Below are 27,184 nucleotides of genomic sequence, written 5' to 3'. Positions count from 1 at the left end.
AAAAGAATGGCAGACTAAGCAGTAATCTCTGACTTGCATATTACCTTGTCTTCCACCTTTAAGCTCTCAGCTTTTCACATCTTGTATAGTGCAGTCCCCAACAATCAGTAATTCCTTCTCATCCCATCTGGTAAGTCTGCCCTGATCTGCCATTCTGGGTGACTTTCCTCAAATCTACCCCTTTTTCCCAGATCTCTCCAGTTTTTTTCCTTCGTACCTCTTCCTTCCCCTTCAATCATTCTGCCTGAAGAAGGAGCCACTGGCTCCAAAAGCTTGAGTAATTAAAACCTTCTTTTATGTGTGTGGTCTGCTGCCGCTTGGTGAATAGATTTTTTATCTATCCAGTTATATTGTTTTGTCAAAAACTGATTGATTTCATTGTTATAATGACAATTTTAGAATGTTACTCCCTCTTTATTAAATTTCTGTAGACAAACATGCTTTCAATAGATGCTGTTTTGCAGGGCAATACGAAAAAGTGAGTAGTACAAATACTGTGAAAAATAGGTAATCACAAATCTTGTAGAGGCCTCTTCAGTGATCTCGAAATTAACACTATCACTTTTCAGTACACCTAACTTTTAATGTGAATGGTAGATAACAATAAATTTAACTTATTTTGTGTGTGGTTAGTTTCTGTAGACAAAAAGTCCAGCTGGAATATATAATTCAAGTGGAAACTGTTTCCATGCACTAAATACAGAAAGAAATTATTGCCAAAAGTCACCACTAAGGACACTTCAGACATATATAAATAAAATGAATATGGTAGATCCTTAAAAAGCAGTTATAAGTTGCAGAGGCTCTGCCTATACAGAAAGAAAATAACAATTAATGTCATTAAATAAGATACTGCCAGCAGACAAAGAAGACAAAAATTACATGATGTGTAATTTGCATAGCCACAACACAAGACACAAAATTGCACTGCCTGACAAAAAAATTGAAACACCCAGAAGACATGGATGGATGTCAATGTAACTTCATACATGTACGTACCATTGGGTTGTATGTAAATAATTAGAGTTGCAATTCTGTGTGACCAGTAGGACAACCACCAAAGTGCATTGGTGTTGTTCATCTTTATTGTTGTTACCAGGCCTAGTAGGGCATATGGTGGGCACGATCAGCATCAGATGTTGAGCGATCACTGCATAGGGCATGGAGATGCTACATATTTGTGTGAGATGGCATTACCAGTAATAGATAAAATTTGAAAGAGGTGCCATTGTCACACTCCATATGGCCTGCCGGTTGAGTCATGCAATATTCACATTTGAAAGTGACAGTGGCCTGATGTTAGACTGCATGGAAACTTGAGGGGAGGCACACTCATTGTTATGGTTCCAGTTAATCCTATCTGATCACTACAAGGGAGTATCACAGTATTGTTCAACAAGTAAATTGTAAACCCTTTACATCTATGTCCACCATCTGAGAACAAGTAATAGACCTCCTGCAACATTATTTGTCATGTCGCACCATTGGTCAGAAACTAGAAGGAACTGCACTAGGGAATTACCATCCCATGCATAGGCTGCCATTAACACCACAACACAGATGATCGCATTTGGAGTGATACTGTGCCAGAGAGGCATGAACTGCTGATGAATGGCATCACATTGTGTTTTGTGATGAATCACAGCTCTGCACCATCCCAGATGACCATCATTGGTGAGTATGGCAATGGCTTGGTGAGAGATCACATTCTTCCAACGTTTTGGAGAGTACAGGGCTGTTACTCCTCATGTCATGGTGTGGGGAGCCACTGAGTATGACTTCAGTTACAGCTGATGGTGACCGAGGAAACTCTGATGGCACAACAACATCCTTCATCCTCATTTGTTACCTCTTACATGACTGTATTGTGGTGTTATTTCTCAACAGAACAATGCTACTCCACACATGGCACATGTCTCTATGAACTGCCTGCATGATGTTCAAGTACTTCTACAGCCAGCAAGATCCCCAGATCTGTCACCAACAGAATGTTTTTCGGATCAGCTGGGATGTCAGCTCCATTCCAGTGCCAGTATACATGGTATCAAGGACTATTTACAAAAGTTGTGGGCCACCTTACCTCAGGAGAGAATACAACTGCTTTATGACACCATTCCCCACCAAATCCAGGAGAGAGAGTGGGGGGGACATCATGCTGGTAAGTGGTATCATACTCTCAAATAATATGAATAAATTTTGTAACCAGTGAAATAACACCAAATACTCTTTCAACACAAGAAACTTCATTTTGTTTCCTCCTCCCCTTCTGGATTCTTCACTTTTTTGTCAGGCATCATATTTTTCATGTAGACTTTCTAGTGATTCATGGGAGCTTACTCTTAGGATGAGGTCTACAGAATGAGTTGGATGCATGGATGGATGGGTAAATAAATGAATGAGCAGAAATCACCATTCACTTTTATAGCCAAGTGATGAGTAGCAAACAGGCACTTATAAATATTTATAATGACTAAAAATGTAAATGTAATGTGACTAGGACCTCCTGTCAGATAGACCATTCACCGGGTGGAAGTCTTTTGATTTGATGCCACTTTGGCGACTTGCACATCAATGGGGATGAGATGATGAAAACTTGAGCATGACTAAACAAGGAAAGGAAAAACTATCAATATTTAAAGATGAGTAATAAGGAAGATATGGGGACAAATCTTAAATAAAGGAGAATGGAAGAAGAGGGAGAACAATGAATTCTACTTCTTGATGCAATGAACAACAATCCTACAGATACTGAACAGCAGAACAATCCAATGGGTGTGTCATGTAGCCCGTAAGCAAGAAGAAGGGCCCATGAAGAAGGCAATTGAGGGGAAACCAAGTACCAGATACCCCACAGGACGACAAAGGCAGTGCTGGATGGATGACATGGTGAAGGATCTGGCAGCCCTGGGGACTGAAGACACCTGGAGTAATCGAGCGCAAAACCAAAAGGAATGGAGGCAACTTGTGGACTCAGTGTGTGGTCTACAGGGTCTGTGACCACTGGATATGTGTGTACATATACACTTGAAGAGCTTTTGGTACACATAACAGGAAATTTAAGATGCTTTCACATTGCTAAAGAACTTTTAATGTTATAGAATTGATACAAAAACTATGAAATATAAAATATACAGAAATATTGTATGCCTAATGTCAGTGAGATGTACAGAAGAAAAATTGTACTGCATTAGATTAGCATCAAAATATGAAGTGGAAGACAAAATTTCAGTGGGTCAGCAAATTAGTCACACATACAAAGCTCTGGAGAGGAAAATCATTGAGATGAGTCTTGGTTCAAATGTACACCTACATTTACAAAATATCTTGTATTCTGCATTTTGGTACTGGGAAAAAATTACTGAAAAGATATTATTTTTCCATGAATGGAGCTAACTTCAATTAATTTACATAAAAATAATGAGAAGAAAAGTGAACCACAAGAAGGACAAGAATTTTAGTGAGTATAACAAAAAAGGTCACTGGAAATACAGGACAAACAGATGTTACAAAATTTTGTGTAATTTGTTTAAAGAAACTTGAATACTCACTTTCCTCAGGGACACCCTGTGGCTGTGGACACTGTATACTTTCATATTCAGTGCGTCCAAAGCTTGCTGAGTAGACAGCAATTCGAGCATTTGGATTGCACTGCAGGTGCACTGTTTCACTTTGACAGGCGACTTTGCTGCGAAACTCATCTGAAACAATAAATCAGTTTCAAAGTCACAGATATGAAAATGCTGCCAAAAAAGTTACAAAACTACACAAGAACGTATAAACTGGACATTTTTTAAATTTTCTCATGTGGCTCATAGCAGAATGCAAGCCTTTATATTTGACACCTATTAGCTGGTTATCATATCTGTATTTTAATTGTAACTATTCCGTGCAATGAATGCTCATGTAACTGTAATGTCAAGTTTGTATTATTGTTGTTAGTCTTGATATAGTTGATAATGATATGAGGAGAGGGGTTGAAAAAAATGCTATTAAATAGTTTAGTCTTCTTAAAAACACAAATATTGACATCTGATGGACAGATTATGCCCCCACTCCAGTATACACAGCAGATATGTTTGAAATTTAACCAAGAACATTGGCACAAACTCTTATATTCAGGCATATTATGCCCCCATATCATCTCCCCTTGTCAGCTAATCCTGGTGATGAAAATATTTTCACCTCAAGGATTTCAACTAATTTCCTCCACTGTAAATTATGTTACGCCTTATCAACATTTGTCTTTTCATTTAAATGAAGGTCATTACAAGTCCAGTGCCCTATGATAACAATGAAAAAAGTGACCCATATAAGTATACCAGAGCTGCAACAACACAATAAGCAATAAACAAAACATTTAAAAATATGGTTTGCAGTAAATGGTCTATCACTTAATGTAGAAAAAACACATTCATTCAGTTCTGTACAAAACAAGATGTATCATCATCACCAAAGATGCAGCACATGGGAAATGAAATATATAAAACTGACTTTGTGAAATTCCTGCACATCCGTACTGATTAAAACTTCTACTGGAAATCATGTACAGGGTGTTTGGAAATTCCCATTCCAAACTTGTAAGACTTTTACTGGCGAGTGAGTAGATAATATTTTGGACTTAGAAGCCAAAGAAATTGCACATGTACTCATTGATAGTTTCTCTTTGATGGAATGCAGTGTGTCCCCTTGCAATATGGGTGTGCAGCATCTCCTTGGAGCACCACAGTCACACCTACTGATGATGATGATATTTGGTTTGTGGAGTGGTTGTCAGCACCCATACGAAGTCCTCATTTTTACACAGTCCATTTTCTTTTCACAATCCAATCTAGTCACTCTCACAAATGAAGAAGATGATGATGATGATGATGATGATGATGGTGATGATGATAATGAAATGATGAGGACAAAATAAACACCCAGTCCCTGGGCAGAGAAAATCCCCAACCCAGCTGGGAATCGAACCCAGGACCCCGTAATCCTCACCTGCTGATGGTGAAAGTACCCTTTCTTGAAGTTGTTGCATAACTGTGGCAAAAAGAGTATGTGATAGAATCAGACTTTGTGGAGATTGGTCTTGATAAAGGCAACGAGCAGCTTTTCCATTACCATGAGCTTTGCAATTCAGAAGAATCATGTCAGTGTATTCTGCAAACGTGTACTCAACCATGTTTTTCTAACACTCACACACATGTGAATGTGACTTGAAGTGGGTCAGAGAGGTAGGTTCAAAAAATGGTTCAAATGGCTCTGAGCACTATGGGACTTAACATCTGTGGTCATCAGTCCCCTAGAACTTAGAACTACTTAAACCTAACTAACCTAAGGACATCACACACATCCATGCCCGAGGCGGGATTCGAACCTGCGACCGTAGCAATCACGCGGTTCCAGACTGACGCGCTTAGAGCCGCACGGCCACACCGAATGGCTAGAGAGGCAGGAAAGACATCAAATGTCATCAGCCGATCCAACACATCAGCCCCCACCATGACTACCCTATTGCATAACTACCTAGCAAACATGTTTTCAAACAGATGTTGCACTGAAATGGTACATTTCTGGACATGTGCTCCTATTCAAAGCGTTATGTGCTTACTACTCTCTAAAAGTCCTAAAAGTTTGGTATGGGAATTTCTGTAAACCCTGTATTTAAGGCTTCTCAAATGCTTGAGTTCAGCATTTGCTCTAAGTGTACCTGTTGATTTTGGTGATGAAAGCATTAAAAAGTTAACCTACTTTGCATACTTCAATTCTTTGCATGTACATATGTTTTCACAGAGAAAATATGTCTTACTTGTGAATCTACCAACATATACCACATCACTGCAAGCTGTTAGGAATATGATGCACAGAACACACAAAAATTTAAACTAAACTAAAACTTTTCAGTATATCCTAGAAATAAATTTCAATCAATATAGTCAAACAAATGTTGTTCAACATATTGCACGCTGTCCCTATGATTAACAACAACAACAACAACTACTACAACCATTTGATATTCACTGCTGGATAAAGTCCTTCTCCAGATCTTTCAGTGTGATACAGTCTGCACATATATGAACTCATGTTGCTCCTGTGTTTTATAGTGTTGTTTACTACCCAGATTGTATTAGATTGCCATTTAGGTCTTATCTCTCAGAAGTCAGCAAAGAACTTTCTTTATCCATCTACTGCACACATATCATTTCCATTGCAGTGATAATCACATCTTCCTCTCCATTCTGTTTCTTTGCTAATTTCAGTTTTCATGTCTATCCAAATAAATCCCAACACACATCTCTCCACTGCTCACTGAGAAACCCCCAGATTTTGAAAGTGCAGGTCTCACCAGCATATTCCATAATTATTAGTACACACTGATTGTCAGTTTTTCTTTTTATAAACATTGGAAACATATCTCTGAGTTTTTAAATAATGTAAACTCCTCACTAGAGAAGTTTATTTGCCCAGATCACACAAAATGTGTATACAGAATACTAGTTTCAGTGAGTTAAATTACCAACTTCAGATCTGAAAAAGTATTGCAAGCAAATTTTACAGTCCAATAATCATTATTCATTATTGATTTGATTTGATTTATTTCGTGTTCCATAGGTCCAACTGTGTTGGATACACAAGGACGTGGAACAAGTCAGTTTTTTACAAATACAATCTGATATTCTTATAGCATATACAGAAATTTGAGTACATAATTATATAAAAATTTATACAGTAAATTCTTTGTGCAGCAATACAGAAAAAGAAAATACATATTTTCTTAGAATCATTAAAACACTACAGAAAACAGATACAGAGCACACACAGATAGAGAGCTCAGGTTAAATAAAATTCATAGTGGCATTATGTCAACTTGTATTATATAATATTAAAACTTTACAATTTATTTAGTTAAAAATTCATCTAGACTGTAAAAAGCTTTTTCTAGCAGAAATATTTTTAGAGCTTTCTTAAACTCACTATTGTTATGAATCTTTGTCTTTATTTTGGGAGGAAGAGCATTGAAGAGTTTTGCTCCAGTGTAGTGGACACCCTTTTGTGCCAAGCTCAAATTTCTGAGTTGACTGTGTATGTCATTCTTCCTCCGTGTGTTATGCTCATGATAATTACTGTTTGGTTGAAATATATCTATATTTTTACAAACAAAACACGAGAAAAAAATATATTGGCATGTAGTTGTGTATATTTTAAGATTACGAAAACTATTTCTACAAGAGTCTCTTGGGCGCAATCCACATATAATTCTTAAAGCTCGCTTCTGTGCAATGAACACTTTCCTTGCTAATGGCTGGTTGCCCCAAAAAATAATTCCGTACTCAATGAGACAATGAAAGTAGCCATAATATGCCACTTTTGCAGTGTTAGGTTCAACACATGTAGTGACAACCCGTAAAGCATAGGTAGCAGAGCTAAGCCTCTTACAGAGATCAATAATATGTGAAGACCAGTTCATTTTCTTGTCAATGTGCACTCCAAGAAATGTTGTTGTTTCCATTCTAACTATTGGTTGATTACCACATGTCACACTTATCTCTCTCTCTTTTTCTGTTTTTGTACAGAATTGAATAAAGCTGGTCTTACTGGAATTTAATGAGAGACCATTCACCTTGAACCAATTAACCATATCTGAGAGTATGTGAATAATGAGTTCCTCAAGATGGTTGTCTGTTCTACTGCTCATAAAAATTGTGGTATCATCAGCAAATAATGTAAATTTACACGGCAGGCTTGTACATGATGGTAGATCATTTATAAAAATCAGGAATAATAGTGGTCCAAGAATTGAGCCCTGGGGCACTCCACATGTAATGGAACTCCATTCAGAATCTGAGGAAGTGTCACATACTCCACCCGAGCTATTCAACACAACTTTTTGTTTTCTGTCTTGGAGGTATGACTGTAGCCAATTGCCTGCAACACCACTTATTCCTACTAATTTTGCTTTTTGCAAGAGAATCTGGTGATCAACACAGTCAAACACTTTGGATAAATCACAGAAGACACCAAGTGCTAGCATTTTTTCATTAAGAGTTTCTAGGACTTCATTTGCAAGTGCGTAGACAGCGTCTTCTGTTGAACGGCCCTTTTGAAAGCCAAACTGGCTCTTGCTGAGAACTCCGCTCTTCATGAGATGATCAGTAATTCTTACATGTATTAGCTTTTCTAGAATTTTGGAGAAAGCTGTCAGCAAAGAGGTAGGTCGATAGTTAGTTAGTTCAGCTTTATCACCCTTTTTGTACAGGGGCTTCACAATGGCATACTTAAGTCTACTGGGAACAACACCTTTCTGAAGGGAAGCATTGAAAATATGACAGAGAATATCCCTTATCCACACACAAGAATATTTCAATAAATTATATACACTCCTGGAAATTGAAATAAGAACACCGTGAATTCATTGTCCCAGGAAGGGGAAACTTTATTGACACATTCCTGGGGTCAGATACATCACATGATCACACTGACAGAACCACAGGCACATAGACACAGGCAACAGAGCATGCACAATGTCGGCACTAGTACAGTGTATATCCACCTTTCGCAGCAATGCAGGCTGCTATTCTCCCATGGAGACGATCGTAGAGATGCTGGATGTAGTCCTGTGGAACAGCTTGCCATGCCATTTCCACTTGGCGCCTCAGTTGGACCAGCGTTCGTGCTGGACGTGCAGACCGCGTGAGACGACGCTTCATCCAGTCCCAAACATGCTCAATGGGGGACAGATCTGGAGATCTTGCTGGCCAGGGTAGTTGACTTACACCTTCTAGAGCACGTTGGGTGGCACGGGATACATGCGGACGTGCATTGTCCTGTTGGAACAGCAAGTTCCCTTGCCGGTCTAGGAATGGTAGAACGATGGGTTCGATGACGGTTTGGATGTACCGTGCACTATTCAGTGTCCCCTCGACGATCACCAGTGGTGTACGGCCAGTGTAGATCGCTCCCCACACCATGATGCCGGGTGTTGGCCCTGTGTGCCTCGGTCGTATGCAGTCCTGATTGTGGCGCTCACCTGCACGGTGCCAAACACGCATACGACCATCATTGGCACCAAGGCAGAAGCGACTCTCATCGCTGAAGACGACACGTCTCCATTCGTCCCTCCATTCACGCCTGTCGCGACACCACTGGAGGCGGGCTGCACGATGTTGGGGCGTGAGCGGAAGACGGCCTAACGGTGTGCGGGACCGTAGCCCAGCTTCATGGAGACGGTTTCGAATGGTCCTCGCCGATACCCCAGGAGCAACAGTGTCCCTAATTTGCTGGGAAGTGGCGGTGCGGTCCCCTACGGCACTGCGTAGGATCCTACGGTCTTGGCGTGTATCCGTGCGTCACTGCGGTCCGGTCCCAGGTCGACGGGCACGTGCACCTTCCGCCGACCACTGGCGACAACATCGATGTACTGTGGAGACCTCATGCCCCACGTGTTGAGCAATTCGGCGGTACGTCCACCCGGCCTCCCGCATGCCCACTATACGCCCTCGCTCAAAGTCCGTCAACTGCACATAAGGTTCACGTCCACGCTGTCGCGGCATGCTACCAGTGTTAAAGACTGCGATGGAGCTCCGTATGCCACGGCAAACTGGCTGACACTGACGGCGGCGGTGCACAAATGCTGCGCAGCTAGCGCCATTCGACGGCCAACACCGCGGTTCCTGGTGTGTCCGCTGTGCCGTGCGTGTGATCATTGCTTGTACAGCCCTCTCGCAGTGTCCGGAGCAAGTATGGTGGGTCTGACACACCGGTGTCAATGTGTTCTTTTTTCCATTTCCAGGAGTGTATTATCAACCCCTGCAGAATTCGTACTTTTTAGAGACATGATGATTTTTTTAATTTCTTCTACAGTGAGAGGATTAAGGTGCATTTCTGAAATTGTGTTTGATTATACGGCTTGACAAAGAGTTACAGCTTCATCAACATCGGGCTTGCAACCAATCTGTTGAGTTACTGATAGGAAGTGTTTATTAAAAATCTCAGCCACCGTTTTGGGGTTTTCTACTAGGATACCTTCATATCTGATATTATTTATATCTTCTTTACTTGTTGTATCTCTTCCTGTTTCTTTTTTTACAATGCTCCAAATTGCTTTTATTTTATTATTAGAATTATCTATTTTCTTCTCATAATAAAGGGCTTTTGATTTCTGTATTAGTTTCTTCAAAATTTTACAGTATATTCTATAGTGTTCCCATATTTCTACATCTTTACAGACTCTTATTGCAGCATAAGTTTCCCTTTTGGTTTTACACCTTTTTATACCTTTTGTAATCCAAGGCTTGCTTACAGAATTGGAAGCACTGTTTCTGACCCATTTCTTGGGAAATATTTCTTCAAAAAGTGCACAGAATTCATTTATAAAACAGTTAAATTTAGTATCAACATCATCATGGCTATATATTAAAGACCAATCCATTTGCTGCAACCTGTGGTTGAAAGTTCCTTTCGCTTCTTCATTAATTACTCTTATGAATTTCGATTGAGGAAATTCTTTTTTGAACAGATTAACGTCATAAATAGTGAGAATTTGTCCATCATGATCTGAAAGCCCACTTATAACCTGCCTGACAATATAATTCTGATGTCTATTTACATCTAAAAAAATGTTGTCTATCATAGTTTGGCACTCGGATGTAATTCTTGTTGGGAAGTTTATTACTGATGTCAGATTGTGTAAGGTCATCACAATCTCAAAGTCTATGAATAAGAAATTCTGATACACATATTACATACCATGCACAGACATAGAACACTGTGTCGTTCTATGTATTGCATGGTCATTTAGTCATGGCCTATTTGGGAAAAACAGTAATATAAGTAAAAATGATTATGGAAAAATCCAACACGAAACATTTAAAATATAACATGCCGGAGGTGAACATATTTTTTTGAAGATGCTCCAGTATAACATTATACAATAAAACCATTATTGTGCCAAACACACACAGTTTATGACCAAATACATGTGGCTCCTAGGATACTGCCTGCTGTGATTGTGTTGAGAGTTGACAGCACACTGGCAGGCAGCAATTAAATGGGCTAAATAGTGTTTAGGGCTACCACCAGGTGACAGTAGTCTTTTACATGATAACTTAGAAACATAATAAATATATATTTTCACTGTATTGTATAATACATCAAGGGATGGCAATAATCTACTATTGTTGCCAGTGATTGTTTGTTGTTTGACTGATGGGGCTGCTAAGTGCTATGCTACCTACTGCATTCCCCTGACTTAAGCCCTTGTAAGTTCAACTCGATTTCTAAACTGAAGGAAACACTTCACGGCATTTGCTTCAGAACTGCTACAAATTTGTCAGGCAATAGACCACGCCACTCGAACTGTCAACACAACTGGCACTGCTAAGAGTATCCTACAACTTCCACGTCACTGGCAATGGGTTATACACAATGTTGGTGACTACTTTGAGGGTCAGTAAAACTTTGAAACACGTATCTATTTTGTATGAGCTGTAAATAAATAGCTGCCACTATTAAAATTCCAATCCTAGTACTAAGTAGTATGTAATGCATACCCCTCAGTTCTGACCTATTAAACCTAAATCATGTATCAGATGGTATTGTGCCCAGCTTAGTACTAATGTACCTTATTATTATTACATAGTTCTTTACATGTTGATATTATGACTTAGAGTTGGTCCTTTATATTCCACATGATGGTTTGTAATATCACCTAGACCAGGTGCTCTTTGTGGTTTCCATACTGGGGAAGGCTGTGACATTTATCAAATGAAACTAACCTTGATCTCATGCTCTGCTACAGATAAGTCTGTCAGCAAAACCAAGATATCGGGGTGGGTGGGGGGCAATATTACACTTTAGCCAACAAAAACTAACTTGAAGGTAAAATCTGTAAATAGCTTATTTGTACAACATCACATTTTCCAACAGTTTATCATAACAAATCACACTGAAAGACATGTGTTGGAGAGTTCTTTAATGTGGTGTTTATTAGGTTTGCCATATGCTTAATGTCTATGGTGTTTGCATTCCTGAACTTTGGATTTTTAATGTATTCTGTGCTCAAACCAAAGTGTTTATGAGTTTTCATGATGAAATAATGAAATTCCCATGATGCCACGTGTCTTGTGCTGTGACTGGTTGAAAATGAGCAATCTGAGCAACTGCCATATTAATTTGCAAACAGGAGACACCACCTTACTGTAGCCTTGTCTGTGTGGATGAAAGGGTTAGCATGTCCCAATGGCAGTGTAACTGTTGGCATGGTCTCTGAAGCCAGCCAAACCTCTGTGGAGGAACCAATCAGAGTGCCTCACAATTTCCCGTCCTTCCTATAACCAGCCCTGATGTTTCATTTCCTTGATTAGTCAGGGTGGGATGGGGTGGGGTTGGGGACAGAGATAAAAGCCCTGGGAAGACAGTCTGTCTAGGGAATGGCAATGCAAAATATTTCCCAGTCCTCCAGCCTGGTTGTTGAATTGTTGGCCAGCTCCCCAGCATTTACAAAAAAATTACTTCTTGCTCAACACCTCAGTCAAATGTCTCAGAAAAATAAAAGGATTGGAACATCACAGAGGTGAAAAAAGGCTATGGGAAAGGACTCTGTTTATAGCAACACGGAATCGGTATAAAGAAGAGTATGCCACGAGTTCAGGAGGTTGAAGGTAAATATGTGTGTCCTCAGTGAAATAAAGGTCAAGGGGAATGGAAATGAAGATATAGCAGATTGAGTCCATCTTTACAGTGGCATTAAAAAGGAGGAAGGGGCCAAGAGAAGGATTTCAATAGCCAACCTTTTTTAAGAAGCACAGAAGAGAGATTAAATACTGGGAGACAATTGATGTGAGGATAATAATTGTAGAAATCTCAAAATATGGCCAAAAACTGATCATTGTTGGGGCTTATGCACCTACAAATGATGCTGACAGTCAAAGATAAGTTTAACGAAGATTTAACAAGTGTGCTAGAGAACATAAGTGTCCACAAAGAAATAATTTTAATGGCAGATTTTAATGGAAAGGTAGAAGTGGCCACTGATAATGGGGCAGTGGGAAGATATGGAGATGGCACAGTAAATGACAATGGAGAAAGGTTAGTGGATATATGTGTGAAACATTGTCATTGAAAATTTTACATGGTCTCTTTTCTCACAAGCAGACCCACAGGTATATATGGAAGAATCATTCCAGAAATATCAGAACAGTAATAGACTATATTATTCAAAATAAAAATTCCTACATAAGAACAAATGATGTTAGAGTTTAGATGGGGGTGCAGAATGTTGCTCAGACCACTTCCTGTCAGGTGTAAAGGTGACTGTAACATCCAAGGGCCAAAGAAAAATTAAAAAGGCAAATATTCCCCACAAGTATAGTGGATACTATGAAACATAATTTCTAGATAGATTGAAACGATAGCCTGTCAGTTTTCTTATAATTTATGATTGTCAAACAAGCTGAGGCACTTAGAGGAAGAAATAACAGAGCATATGTGCTGAGAAATTAAAAATCCATACATGAAGCATCATTTGAAGCAGTGGGGCAGAAAGAGGAAGAAAGAAAGTGGCACCATCAATAGTGGACACAAAGCAGTGAAGAAAAAGTGAACCTAATAAAGATGATCTGTAATAATTGTTTGAGAACATGGGACGAACATGACACAAACTTGTATGTTAGAATGATTAGAGAAGTAATAAAGGACATCTGCAAAAGGAAAAATGAAACCTTGATACATAAACATGAAGAAGTTGATCGATGCATTGGGGAGAGGGGGGAAGGGGGGGGGGTGTACGAAAGCGGTGGCAGCATGGAAAATGATTGCAGGGTTGAGGAAAGAAGTAAAAGAAAGAGCAAACCTGCTGATTATCAGCCTGGTAGAGTGGGAGAAGACTTTTAAAGGCCTGTTAACAACAGAAAGGACAGAGTACAAAGATATAAAGTGAGAGATATGGGGGAACCAGGAAGGTGAACAGATAGAGAAAATAAACTACAAAAGATGTAAAGAAGGTGGCTACACGAATGGAAATAGGGAAATCACCAGGGTCTGGAAATATACCAATAGAATTAGTGAGGTATGGCCCTTAAGTATTTTGTATGAATATCTAAGCAAGTTATTTAATAAATATACTAAGATGGTATCTGTTCTTTCGCACATGTCAGAAAGAACAGATACCATCTTAGTATATATATAGGCTAGTTAAGGCTCACCGGCCACTTGACCATCTTCTTCCTCTGTGTGAATGCACAAACAGTGCCTGAACTCTATGGGAATCGGCAATGCGCCGCGAGTAATGAGTATAATGGGCGGGGGCACTACGACTGTAGTGTGGGACAATACATTGAGAATGTGGGTTTTGCGGGAGGCGTGCCAGAGATAAATCCCTGCAGTCACGCTATCCTATGTGTCCTCGGTGGCTCAGATGGATAGAGCCTCCGCCATGTAAGCAGATCCCAGGTTCGAGTCCCGGTAGGGGCACACAATTTTTAACTGTGATCGTTGACGTATGTCAACGCCTGTAAGCAGCTAAGGGTGTTCATTTCATTGTTATTTAATAAATGTATATGGGATAGGGAGGAAATTCCAAAAGAGGCAGCTCATGTGTAGATGATATCTTTACCCTAACACAGATTGTGGAGAAGAGACTGGAAAGGAATCTAAGCAGTCATTTGGTTTTCATAGCTCTTGAGAAAGCATATGACAGTACCATTAAAGCTATTGTTCAAGGTGCTGTGGTCAAGGGACTGCCAAAACTTTACGTAAGAATTATCATAAACTTCCACAAGTCAGCAGAATGTGTCATTAAAGTATGGAAAGAAATTTCTAGAGATGCCTTCAGAATAAATAAAGTACTGAAGCATGGTGTCTGTCTCCCACACTTTTTAAGATGTATGTGCAGAAGGCACTGGATCTGTAGCCATGGGGACTGAAGCTAGGAAGTAGTAGTGTCTGTACACACTTTTCTATGCTGATGATCAGGTTGTGGCACCAAATGATGATGAAGATATATCTTACAGACTCGGGAACTTGTTGGAGGAGTATGAAAAGTGTGGTTTCAAAACTAATTTTGAGAAGACGTAATATCTATGTATAGGTGAAGATGAAGTAATCTGGACATCTACAGACATCTTATTAAGGTGTCTAAAGAGTTCCCAGCTAGCACTCAAGCTTATTTCAAGGTGGATATTGAGTTTAGGTTCAGTTGAAAATTCAAGATTTAAAAATCAACCTGTTACACAGTTTACATCAAGCTGTAAAAATTTAGCTTGAATTAAAATAATTTTCCCAAGCTTGAAATAAACTGTAATTTCCCTGGAAGGCTGCACAGCAGATGCGCACGCAGCATAGCTTCCATAGACGTCCACGGGAAACGCCACAAGCGTTTATAAGCCTTGCACTGACTCTACTAGGTTTACGGCCATTTTACCTTTGTGACGCACGTTAATGTTTGTTGACTGTTGTGAAGTTTGTTTTGTACTGCTACACCGGGTCTGAAGAGGATATATAGTGTATTACAGGTATGTTGGTGCATTTTTCTCTAGTAGTATGTTAATATTACAAATGTTAAATACTATTACGTAACGTAAAGAAATATCATATTCTTTTATGTAGAAAAATTGAGCCTGGATGAAAGTGAAATGGATTACCAGCTAAGAATACATATTACGAGTTGTTCAGCAAAAAGAGGTCATTTTAAACTAGCGTTCTAGTACGTGGCACCATTATATTAAAACTTAATGTTATTTTACCTTTTTAAAATCTCGCCTTTTTATATATATATATATCGCCCTATTACATTTGATTACTTGTAAGTACTCGCGTGTGTCACACCATGAATGAATAATCGTGAAGTGCGAAATGTTTCTTTGTGAATACAAATAGTAATGACATGGTGAACGGGAAAAAGTACATCAAGAACCAGTCACTACATAGGTGTCAGTCTGTTTTATTTACGTAGCTTTGACTGCTCTTTAATTGCGGTAATATGAAATTTCTTCCCGTTAGTATGACACTCTTGTACAAAGTAAACATACTCAAAAAATTCAAGTCAAAGAAGTCTTAAAGTTGGGGCAACAGTAAAATCAGAGTTGCAGTCTGTTATTACGCCATCAGTCTTGAGAGATTTTGTTAAAGCTGTTAATTCTTTCTGTGGTGATGGACACAAAATTTCTTGTGACTCTTGCTTGGCAAAAGTTAAGCATATTCATAATAAGCGTAACATTACTTTTCATATTTAAGTTGACCAGTTTCAACTTTTTACATTTGTTATGTTTAGGTGTGGCTAACATTTTCTCTTACCTGTTACAGGATCATTATACCGGCAGAAGTCAGCAAAATTTGATCCTGCTCCGGTCTGTGTGCTGGGGCCGGAGGGGCTTCAGAATAATTAAATTTTGAAATAAAACAATTTTAAACACTTTGAAAATAAAAAATTTTAAACATGGATGCATTGATAATTTTTTTCACACCATTTCCATTCTGATATTTATTTAATTAATTAGGTTCAATAAATTCAGATTAATAATTATATAGCTTAAAAGAAGCTGTAAATACCAGGCTGTATTCCACGTGTGTAGATACAGCTGGAGCCAAACTTGATAAGTCAAGCTTGAAATATAGCTTGAACTCTGCCAACTTTGATGTTTGTTTCAAGCTTGAATCCAACTAACAGGCCTGAATATTCCAGCTTTGATCAAGCTTATATACTTGAACTTTACTTCTGGAAACAAGTTTGAAAACGGCTTACTGTGCTACCTGGGTTTAAGTACCTGGGTAGTCTCCTATCACGTGATGGAAGATGTGACAGAGATATCCAACAGACCAGGCAGGGAAGGGCGGCTATCCGAAAATTAAACCATGTAGTTAGTTCTCAAAAATGAGTTTAAAGGCTAAAATTCATTTATACAAACGCATCATTGAGCCAATAACTATGGGGATGAGTGCTCGGAACTCACAGAAGAAATCAAAAGAGACTTAGAGCTTTAGAAATAAGAATTTTGGAAATACGAGAAAGGGCACAGACTCATTGCAGTATTGCGCATAAAAAATAAGCAAGACAGCTAGGATGGTTTGTGTATGTCAAAAGAGTGGATGAAGACAGGTGGCTCAGTAGAGTACTTTCACGGCAACCACCTGGAAGGAGAAGAAGAAGAAGAAGAAGACCACGGGAAGTATGGCTAAGTGATAATAAAGAAGCGATGGAAAGCCGAGGAATGGAAGAGGATGAGGAAGAACGGCGCAATCGAGGCATTTGTAGACAGAGATGCGGGATGCGGCGTCAGCTGTAGAACCCTAGCAACAAGAAAGGATTTGTCGTACCATACTTGTGTATTAAGAAAATATGCATATTAACTGGTATGGCGCATTTAAGATCTCTCCAAATCGTGTCGTTTTTTGTATGGTTTCTCGTGTTAAAGGTTCGGAAAATGTGACACTTCAGCACCACAACCTGTACTATAAAAGAATGACGCATTTTGTAATGTGACGTAGGTGTCTAAAAATGTCAATATCCTTTTCATGCACTTAAAATCTTAAGCCAAACTGATAGTTACAAGACAGAAATTGCTTCTAACTTTTGCTTACATACCTCAATTCATTCGCTGATAGATGAAATAAGCTCGTCTCCCCTTCTGCACTGCAAAATGGTGTACGACCATTTCATTGAAATTTTGCTGATTCAGTAGTCCTTTTTGGAGAGAACACATTGCAAGTGCAAAACGTCTGTTCTTATTCACTGTATTACGCATGTTATGATTCGACTCGCTTTGACGTAGAGAAACTGCGTTCTGCCTCTGTTTCACTGGGAAGTTTACTATTATCTGCAGAAGATTAACACTTTTAGGAAACGATTTTGCCAAATTGTTTTCATAAAATAAGTTCAACTAGGTCAAAGCACCTGACGCTTTCTCAAAATCCTTTCGGCTGTATAACATTCCGTTCATAAAGGAAGTCTGAACCATTGTTGTTTTCGTCTTCAAACAGTTGTGCAATTCACAAGTGATAATTAAAACTGAATCGATCACTGATCTGAGTCGTGATGCGGTCGCAGATGACTCGTACACACACCATTCTTGATTCAATGAACGACTTCGTTTTGCAGTTTGTACTTTCTGTTCCCAGTGATCGTCAGTGTCAAGTGAAGCGTTAGCATACTGGACAGCAGCCGCACAGTGCGATAAATATTCAACACTTTTACCTGCATCAGTATTCCTTTGCTTTTGTTGATTGAATAAAATGTCACAATGAGGCATGACTTTATTTAAAAGAAAATGTAACCAGAAGAGGAAATCTTGTTTATTATCCTGTAATCATTAGCATCACCATCATCAATTTCTTCCATGCACTCAGCAGTCCCTTTTGGTATTTTTATACAATTGTTACACTCCGTAACTTGAAATTCCATCTGATGGACTGAAGACGTAACTTAATTATCTCGTCAAGAACGGCTGCGCATTTAGGAGACTGGTAAAAACGGTTGATATTCCTTCCAAGTTGCCGGAGAAGTTATGAACTTGCTTATTGCCTGTCACACAACGTTCAACAATTAAATTTAACTGTTGTGTGTAACAGAGAATGAAGTGAGCAATTTCATACACATTTTTCATTCTGATTTTAACTCCGCTCATGCACCGTCGCAACACTGAGCTATAAGTTGTTCAGGACTTTCATTTACGTTCATTTGACCTTGCTCATTGCAAACAACTGCAGTTACCTCGTCTACAGTATGAATTTTTGGTCGCACAAAGGAAATAAAGCTTTCGTCAGTTTTCCCCTGTAGCTCATACCGAACTATAGCGAGCAGTTGTGACAAATGTGTACAGTCAGTGGTTTCGTCAACTTCAATTGCAAGGAAATTTGTCTTCGACAGTTCACTCCTGATGAGATTGAAGCATACCTCATAAATTAATTCCAGCGGTTGATTTCTAAATGTTTCGGACACGTCTAATAAAACTCGGTTTTCCTGTTTTTCAATGTGCTGCTTCAAGACGCCGTCCAGTTCTGACATCAGATCAACTAGACCTCGAAAAATTCTTGAGTTCCTGGAATTTTCTGTTTCGTCAAGCCCCTTAATGCAAGCTCGAATTTGCTGCAAAATTCAATGCAGTCTATCAGTTTACCCAACATAGACAGGTTTTTTTTTTATAATTTTCATATATGTCTTTATATTAACGCGGGAGGCACTATCCTGTTGGCACGTAATATCCACTTTCCCTAACACCGAAAACTCTGTAAAACCATTTATATGTTTTTCACTGGAACTGTGCTTTTCCACCAATTTGTGAGAATTTTTAAAGTCTGTGATACCATTCTCAGCCTATGCCCTATCACCATTTGTCTCAAGGCAGGTGAAACAGGAAAATGGATTTTTCAATTCATAACCACACGACCACTCAGCTGCACTGTACGTTGCTCCGTTACAGATGTGCGTATATTAGTGGTGGGCAGGAAATCGCGTATCTGTTAGAAATCACAGTGACTGAGAAGTCACAGATATCACAGTAGAAACTTTACATAATCTAACTGCGATTTCAGTCACAGTTAGCAGTCGCAAGTAGTATTTCACATTCAAAGACGTGAGCCATCTATTGGTCGAATTTAGCACTGCTTTCTGCTATTTCAGTGACAAGTCGCAACTAAGAGTCGCAAGTAGCAACGAAAAAGCGCGGTTAACAGTGGCATCTTTTGGCCAAAGTTCGTACTACGTCCATCTCTGCGGTACGCTATGGAGTCCAACTGCGATTTCCGTGACAAGTCGCAACTGAGTCGCAAGTAGCAACTAGAAAGCGCGGTTAACAGTTCCATCTGTTGGCCAAAGTTCGTACTACGTCCATCTCTGCGATACACTATTGAGTCCAACTGCGATTTCTGTGACAAATCGCAACTAAGAGTCGCAAGTAGCAACTAAAAAGCGCAGTTAACATTCTTTTCCTAGTGCCATCTGTTGACCGACGTACGTACTTCGTTATGAGAGCCTTGTGCCTCACGAGATCGGTGTGCTGTGTGTGCATATGAAGGACTTATTTCATTAGTGGTACAAGTCCATTTTTGTTCATTTTGAGATACAGAGCCGTAAAGTAAAATGAGCGCTGAAAAATCTGCAATTGAGATACCAGAAATATTCACGCATATGGCTTCTTGCTAGAGATGAACCTTTATTTATGTTTGTTTGGATCATTAATTTCAGAAGCATTATAGACAGAAAAGTGGAGGTAATGGACTAGTACCACTATTGAAATAACCCCTTCACATTATATGACGACATGCACATTCAGCATCAGTTATGGTTGGTCAAACACAGCTGTGACTCTGAAAGTATTATATTAATAAGAAGCAACATTGCCTTTTTCTACTGAAAATATCAAGTAACGTAACAAATGTGTTTGATTCTGCTTCCAAAATGACAGTTTTGCTTAATACTCCACATGCCTACAGGACTTTGCGATGTTAACACAGAGGAACTCAGATATCTGTATAAGTGTAGTGAAATGAAAACAGTATTATTGGGTCATATGAATGCCTCACTTTTGTTCCGACACAGTTCAAGACTCGGGATAAAAGCTTTACACCTGGTGTTCTACATGGCAACTTCACACACAAGAACTTTTTGCCGACACTACTACCACTTACATAAGTAAGCTTTTCCTGTGTTACTTTCAAGTAATGCACTTAAGCTATTCCTGATTTAAATGGAAGATCTGTACTTCCCACTTTCATATCCAGAGCCTCAAAATGCATATTGTAGACTTTGGGATATGTTACAGGTCAGTGTCACACCAAGATTGTGGAGAAAGGGGGGGGGGCATGTCACTCTCCAACTAGTGTTTACCAGTAAATAAGTGGCGGAAAATTACGGGTATAGGACGGCTTAAACATCTGGAAAATGAGATTTTCATTATTCACTCACTGTATTTAACGTTTATTATTCCTTTAAAATCGCACAACTTCAATAAAACACAGTTTAATTACTCATCTGCACACTTATTTAACAATTATGTCACTTTTAAACTGCAAAATCTTCTAAGAGCTGTCTTGAATCTTCACGAGTCTCTCTCAACAGCCTTGATGTGGATAGATACGTACAGCAACCAGTAATCAGAGTCAGAACTGTGTCTGCAAAACCACAAGGATTATTAAACAATTTTTGCTGTCACTAATTACAAGCAATATAATTGACAGAGTAGATTGCTAAAATTTGCTCTAACGAAAGCCACTCAATGGGGTATATTTCACATTTGCTGGCTGGCTCTGAGCACTGTGGGACTTGATTCACATTTGCAAGAACGATCTCACTGAAGTAATTAAGTCCATCGAAACACTTAGAAACTAACCTCTCATCTGACGAAAACGGTCTAAAGACGCAGTGGCAATTTCTCCAGATCTGTTGACAATGATATTTTGAGCTATCACATTACCGAGTGACTGAAATGTAGTTTGCGTACCTGTGAACATAACAATATGTTAGAATTCATTTTATAAACATGAACTATTACGCTACTGTATGGCTACTTACATATTAATTACATTATTAATATTTTCACAGTTGTTCCTTTAATACAAAATTAAAGCCAACGGAAGAACAAACGTAAAACATACTTACCAATGACAGGTTTGTTGAGATGCAATTTTCTGTGTGGACAGATGTAACTTTTTCATACGGTGGTGAGTCGCAGAAATCGCAGGAGTCACAGAAATCGCAGAAGTCGTAGAAGTAGCAGAAGTCGCAGAAATCGCAGAAGTCGCAGAAATCGCAGAAGTAGCAGATATCGCAGTGGTAGAGTGCGGAGGGATACAAGAGCTGGATTCCTTAACTGCGATTCTTAACTGCGACAAATCACAGTTAAGAATAACAGATACTGAAAAGTAGCATTCACAGAAATCACTGATATCGGAAAATCGCAGTTTAGCCCATCACTAGTGTATATTTACTCGCGCGAAGGAAGTTGACACTCGGCGCGGTGGCTGATGGGAGCGACTGTAAATCGAAAATGCCTTTACGGTCGCTCCCATCAGCCATTGCGCCAAGCGTCGACTTTGCGCACGTAATACCCTTGCCTGGATTTACACTGATTTTGTTCTTGATTGATTTTTGTTCGGATATGGGCGCACAAAGTTTCTTCACTTTCATGTAAACCGCACATTCCAAATTTTAACATGATAAATTGCACACTGCACTGACCTAGTGTTGCTTTCGAACTCGCAGTATGCTATAGTATTTCGTAAGAAAGTAAAATTCATTAAACTCAAGCAGAATACACTCACAAAATTGCTAATGACGCACGTTACCCGCAAACGCAGTCAACAGACAAGGAAACTAAATTAACGGAACGTTTTTCGCGCGCTTTTACCACTAATCATTCATGAATTCCTCGCTAGGTGGTGATACTTGTGGTATCGTATTCTAATGCACTCTGGCGAGAATTTGCAAACTTGTTCCAACAGTGGATAGGATAACCAATGGCAGAAACAAAAAGCTTTCTAAAACACTATCAGAATAGTGATATTAAATATCGATTAATGACGCACCAAAGAATAATAGAGATATACAGATAAAGGAGCTTGATAGCAAAGTTCCATAAACTCTGTTCATTCCCTTTTGATGTAAGCAGTAGAACGCGAAAATTGTGTGGAGGTTGGTAGGACACGGGATAACTAACATAAAGACTATACATGATTTTACAGTATTTCTAACCGATTAGCAATCAACGTAAACTATGAAGTTGGTTTTTCGACGTTACAAAGATTTGATCTGACATATCGTATCAGTGGCTGTAACGTTGTAACGTATGACATTAACAGTATTGCATGACTATTACTCTACTGTACATAGTTTTTGCAATCGTTGTGTTTGTATAATGCTTAAAAGTTCTTCAAGTTAGCCATCAGCATAAGTTATAAACGGTTGGACATGAACCGCTTTATGACTCGCTTGCGATTCGACCCAAACAGCCCCTTTACCTTCGATTTCGTAACCATCAATTGGCGTATGGATCTGTATATAGTGTATGGTCATATACCTCTAATCTTGAGCTACGCTTTCGCCTAGGAGCGGACATTTAACCGAGTACTTTAACTTAGACCTAGAGTAACACTTCACACAAGGCCCAACAGTTAATACTTGCCATGTTGTAAGAGATACCGGTAATACATGTACATATAAATTTATATTTTTCCAGTTTGTTATTCACTAAGCTTTGGGTAATATGGAATTAAAACCTGCTTTGATATTAATAGGCGGTTTTCATGTCTCCGTTACGGCAATTGTTATAAGGCTGCTACATATTTTAGTAATAGTGTGTTATGACTAATAATTTGCCATCATACGGTATATATTTACAACGATCGTCCTTATGTAATATTGCAATAAATTCTTATGTAAGTCTCCAAAACGTTTTGCCAATCCAGACTGAAATTTTCACTCTGGAGTGGAGTGTGCACTAATATGAAACTTATTGGCAGATTACAACTGTGTGCCGGACCGAGACTCCAACTCCGCGCTTTGGAAGGTAGGAGGTGATGATGGGTTGTGACCCGTGCTTAGGTAGCTCAGTCGGTAGATCACTTGCTTGCGAACTGTAAATGTTCTGACTTTGAATGTAGGTCTGGCTCACAGTTTCAGTCTGACAGTAAATTTCATTTTGCCAATGCTCGAGACGAGTTGCTTCACAGCACTGTCCTCGAATCCACCTATGTAGCCTTCCCCACTTTTCTCCATGTATTTTAATGGTGAACATAGTTTGAACCTTTTGCAGGGTGCATGGACCATTTTTTGTCATAAATAACTTGCACATCGTTTTGCTGATTGCAGCAACTAGTCACTGACTGTTATAAGTAGTCTAGGTATGGTCTGTATATATCTGTAACAACTATCAGCAATTGTGTAATGTTACACTGGAGCATCTTCAACGAAGTACTTTCACCTCTGCGATGTTATATTTTAAATTTTTGATGTTGGATAACTACTTTTAATTATACTAGAGTTGTTCCCAAATATGTCCATGACTAAATGACCATGACCTATGTATGTAGTTGGTACGTAATGCGTGTATTAGAATTTCTTCTTTATAACGAATGACAATTATTAAACTGCAAAGTTCTTTTACATTCTTTTCAGCTCTGAAGATGGAAATTTAACTTCCCAAAACTAGTTGTCAATACATACATTTATTACGATCTGGAAAAGTAGACTTATGTAGTAAATAGAATACGTTATTCAAATTCAGAGATTGCTCTCCTGCTACCAATGTCAGGTAACCATAAGTTGAGTTCTTGGTTTACGAAAAACACTCTGGGCTATTTTTTATCTTTATGTTTATTACTTTTACTGCCTATCCATTACGTAACGTTACGCATATGTAGGTGAGCTAATTGGCCGCCTGGAATTGATACAATGAGAGTGGAATTTGCTTGCTGGGCTGGTTGCGAGTCGGTGGGAAGAGGATGTCACGTAGCCGCTCCACGCGAGCCTTGTGCAAGTGCGTCAGTAAAGGACGAGATGTGGGGAAAATCTCGGTAAGGGAAATTTGGACGACGTGTCGATCGCTTAACAGTGCTCCCAGCAATGGCGGGCTTTGAAACAAACTGAAAGATGGCTTCTTACAGCTCTTCAGGAGTCTATAATACTTCATATCAAGTATTAAAGCAAATGTGACTATACCGGCAATATAAGATAAATGAGGCACATCCCCTGACACAAGAGTAATTTAAATATTTTTAAAACAACAAAGGCAATAATTTACAGTGTGAAATGTTTTCACAATAAGCCTCTGAATTAACAATGTTAAATCTTCACGCGATTTCAGCATACGATATCTCAGATTATAGCACGGCACTATAGCTATAATCGCTGAATTCTATGTATCTGTTTGTATTTTATTTCTTGATTTTTACATATTTTATATCGGAAATATTTGTCAGAACATCACATTCTCCACATTTACACAGCTAATGAATACCGCATCAATACCTCATATTTTGTCATATTTGTGTATTTATTTATTGAACAGTTTATTATTTTGCCCGTAACGCATTTAAATGTTGATTGCAAGTGCCATTAAAAACTATGCTAATTTAAAAGTGGTCAGATGCATGTGTCATTGAACACCAGAATAGAAAAGAGAACCAAGAGACGCTTCTGTCAAGAAGGCATAAATAATTGTTTAAATAATATTTAACGACAATTTATTGTCCTTTAATGTGATTGCAATTGCACAAGAACACTAGCTTATTTATTTATTAACAGTCTTTTATCTGTAATTATTGTGAATGTTCTGAGTGTGACTGAATGTTTATAACATTTCTTTTTTTAAATATGATTGTAATATATTAGTTTAGTCTGGGAAGTGGTCAAGATCCGACAGATAATGTCTGTAGCATTTAAAAACGATATATTTTTGGTGTGGATTACTTTCAGCCAATGGAAAAGCAGACAGTAGTGGAACACTACTAGAGTCAAGTGGAGACTGGGACTTTTCGTGTGAAGAGCTCAAGGGAGCGATTCTGGGCACTTTGTGGTGAGTTCCGGAAGAACTCAGACCTGTTTGGAGTGACGTGTATGATTCAGCTGTATAAGTGACTGTTTCTGGGCAGTGGATGGTCTCTGCAATACTTTAACTTCTGAGGGGACTTTATATTTCGAGAGGTCCCAATGTGTCACAGAAGAGGACTCTACCTTTTGTCACTTGATTTGCGGAACTGAGAATAGACAGACTGTGAGCTACTACTTTCGTATCATATGTGATAACTTGTGAATCATCATGTTGGACTCTGAACTACTTAAAGCTGGTACATCCTCCATGTGTTGTGATTACGAAATGGGGTTAATTTTCGCGAGTCTTCTGTGACTATTTAGTTTCGATATTTTTCTACCATCCTTGTATAAGTCTCAACGTAACTTTCCTGCATTTAATATCGGGATTTTCCGTCTGCATTTTAAATGAATATCGCCGGACCACTTCCCATTTATTCGAGATGTCCTTTCCTGGATAAACATAATTCAACATAACTCTCTGTCGTCTACATCAATTACGGAAGTCAGAACACAATCTTTGTTATTAAATTAATCAGTTAACTTTTATTTTGTATTTCTGCGTATTTTATTCATTCGCAATTCTAGCCAACGTATAAACTATTTAACTGCAGATTACAGTTATAGTTTATTATTTGCAGCGAATTAGCTGCGGGGTATGAAAGCAGATGTGCGCAGCTCGACCGTATGACTACATCAAGCTATTCGTTTTAAACAGAGCCATGTATAGCCAAAGTATCTAAGGTACGATCAATATCAGGTAAAGTCGCAACTGGTTTGTTCGTATGCGACGTGGCTAGGCAGAGCAACTACAAAGCAGTAACCATTAGGTACAGTCGCAATTAGTTGTCTTCAACTGTCCTGAATATAAAAAAACCCATAAACTGACTCTATGACTTTATTGGTAAGATGTACTACTTCCTTTTTGAGATATTCATTGCACAGTATTTTAGTCTTATTGTAACTGATTTTTCGGGGTATCTCTAAAACTGCTCTATTAAGTTCTTCCACACGTTACTGAAGTTTATCTGCTATAGTAACAGACAGTACAATGTCATCAGGAGGTGACCGACCCAAACGTATTCCATCAGCATGCACTCCTCCTTTGTTTCCTACGTTTAAGAATATGAAATCTTCTTCAGGGCTGCTGAGAATAGTTTTTGTGATATGGAAGCTCCTTGCCTCACTGCTCTTTCAATTCTTTAATTCTCATTATACTGTTGAAGTCTAATAAAAGCAGTAAGCACTGATACATACCGGGTGATTGAAAATTCCTGTTATAGGCTTCTAGGGACTGGAGAGGTGACTTAATAGATTTTGTAAAATTAATTTGAGTATCGTATCACTTTCAATCTCCCACTTCATGGTATGTTTACGCCATGACGTACGTGCAACAATTGGTTCTGCTAAGAAATTCATCAATGGAGCATAAAGAATTGGCCACCAACAAATTCATTAGACTCTTCTAAAACTGAACTTTATTATTAGTTAAATTTTTATGGCTTCAGGCATTTTATTGAAAATGTGTATTGCTGAACAGTGGACACCTTTCTGAACCAAAGAAAGTGAATTTAAAACTTTGTGAAAGTTATTCTTATTTCTAGTATTGATTCTATAAAATGAGATGTTTGCTTTCAAAAAAGATATATATTAAGTGCCAAATTTCATTAAGGAATTAAT

The 27,184-nt window shown here is 38.7% G+C and overlaps 1 protein-coding gene across 1 annotated transcript in view; it reads right to left on the bottom strand.

The window, feature by feature from the left end:
• LOC126249274 (protein eva-1) overlaps nucleotides 1-27,184 on the bottom strand; it is a 308,032-nt gene that overhangs the window by 107,154 nt on the left and 173,694 nt on the right. Inside the window, exon 2 of the mRNA XM_049950928.1 lies at nucleotides 3,549-3,698. Coding sequence (XP_049806885.1) covers nucleotides 3,549-3,698 — 150 coding nt within the window. The remainder of the gene's footprint in view (nucleotides 1-3,548; nucleotides 3,699-27,184) is intronic.

Source organism: Schistocerca nitens, chromosome 3, assembly GCF_023898315.1.
Source record: "Schistocerca nitens isolate TAMUIC-IGC-003100 chromosome 3, iqSchNite1.1, whole genome shotgun sequence".
NCBI lineage: Eukaryota > Metazoa > Arthropoda > Insecta > Orthoptera > Acrididae > Schistocerca > Schistocerca nitens.
The sequence above is the reverse complement of the archived record's forward strand: the minus strand, read 5'-3'. Positions and strand labels throughout refer to the sequence as shown.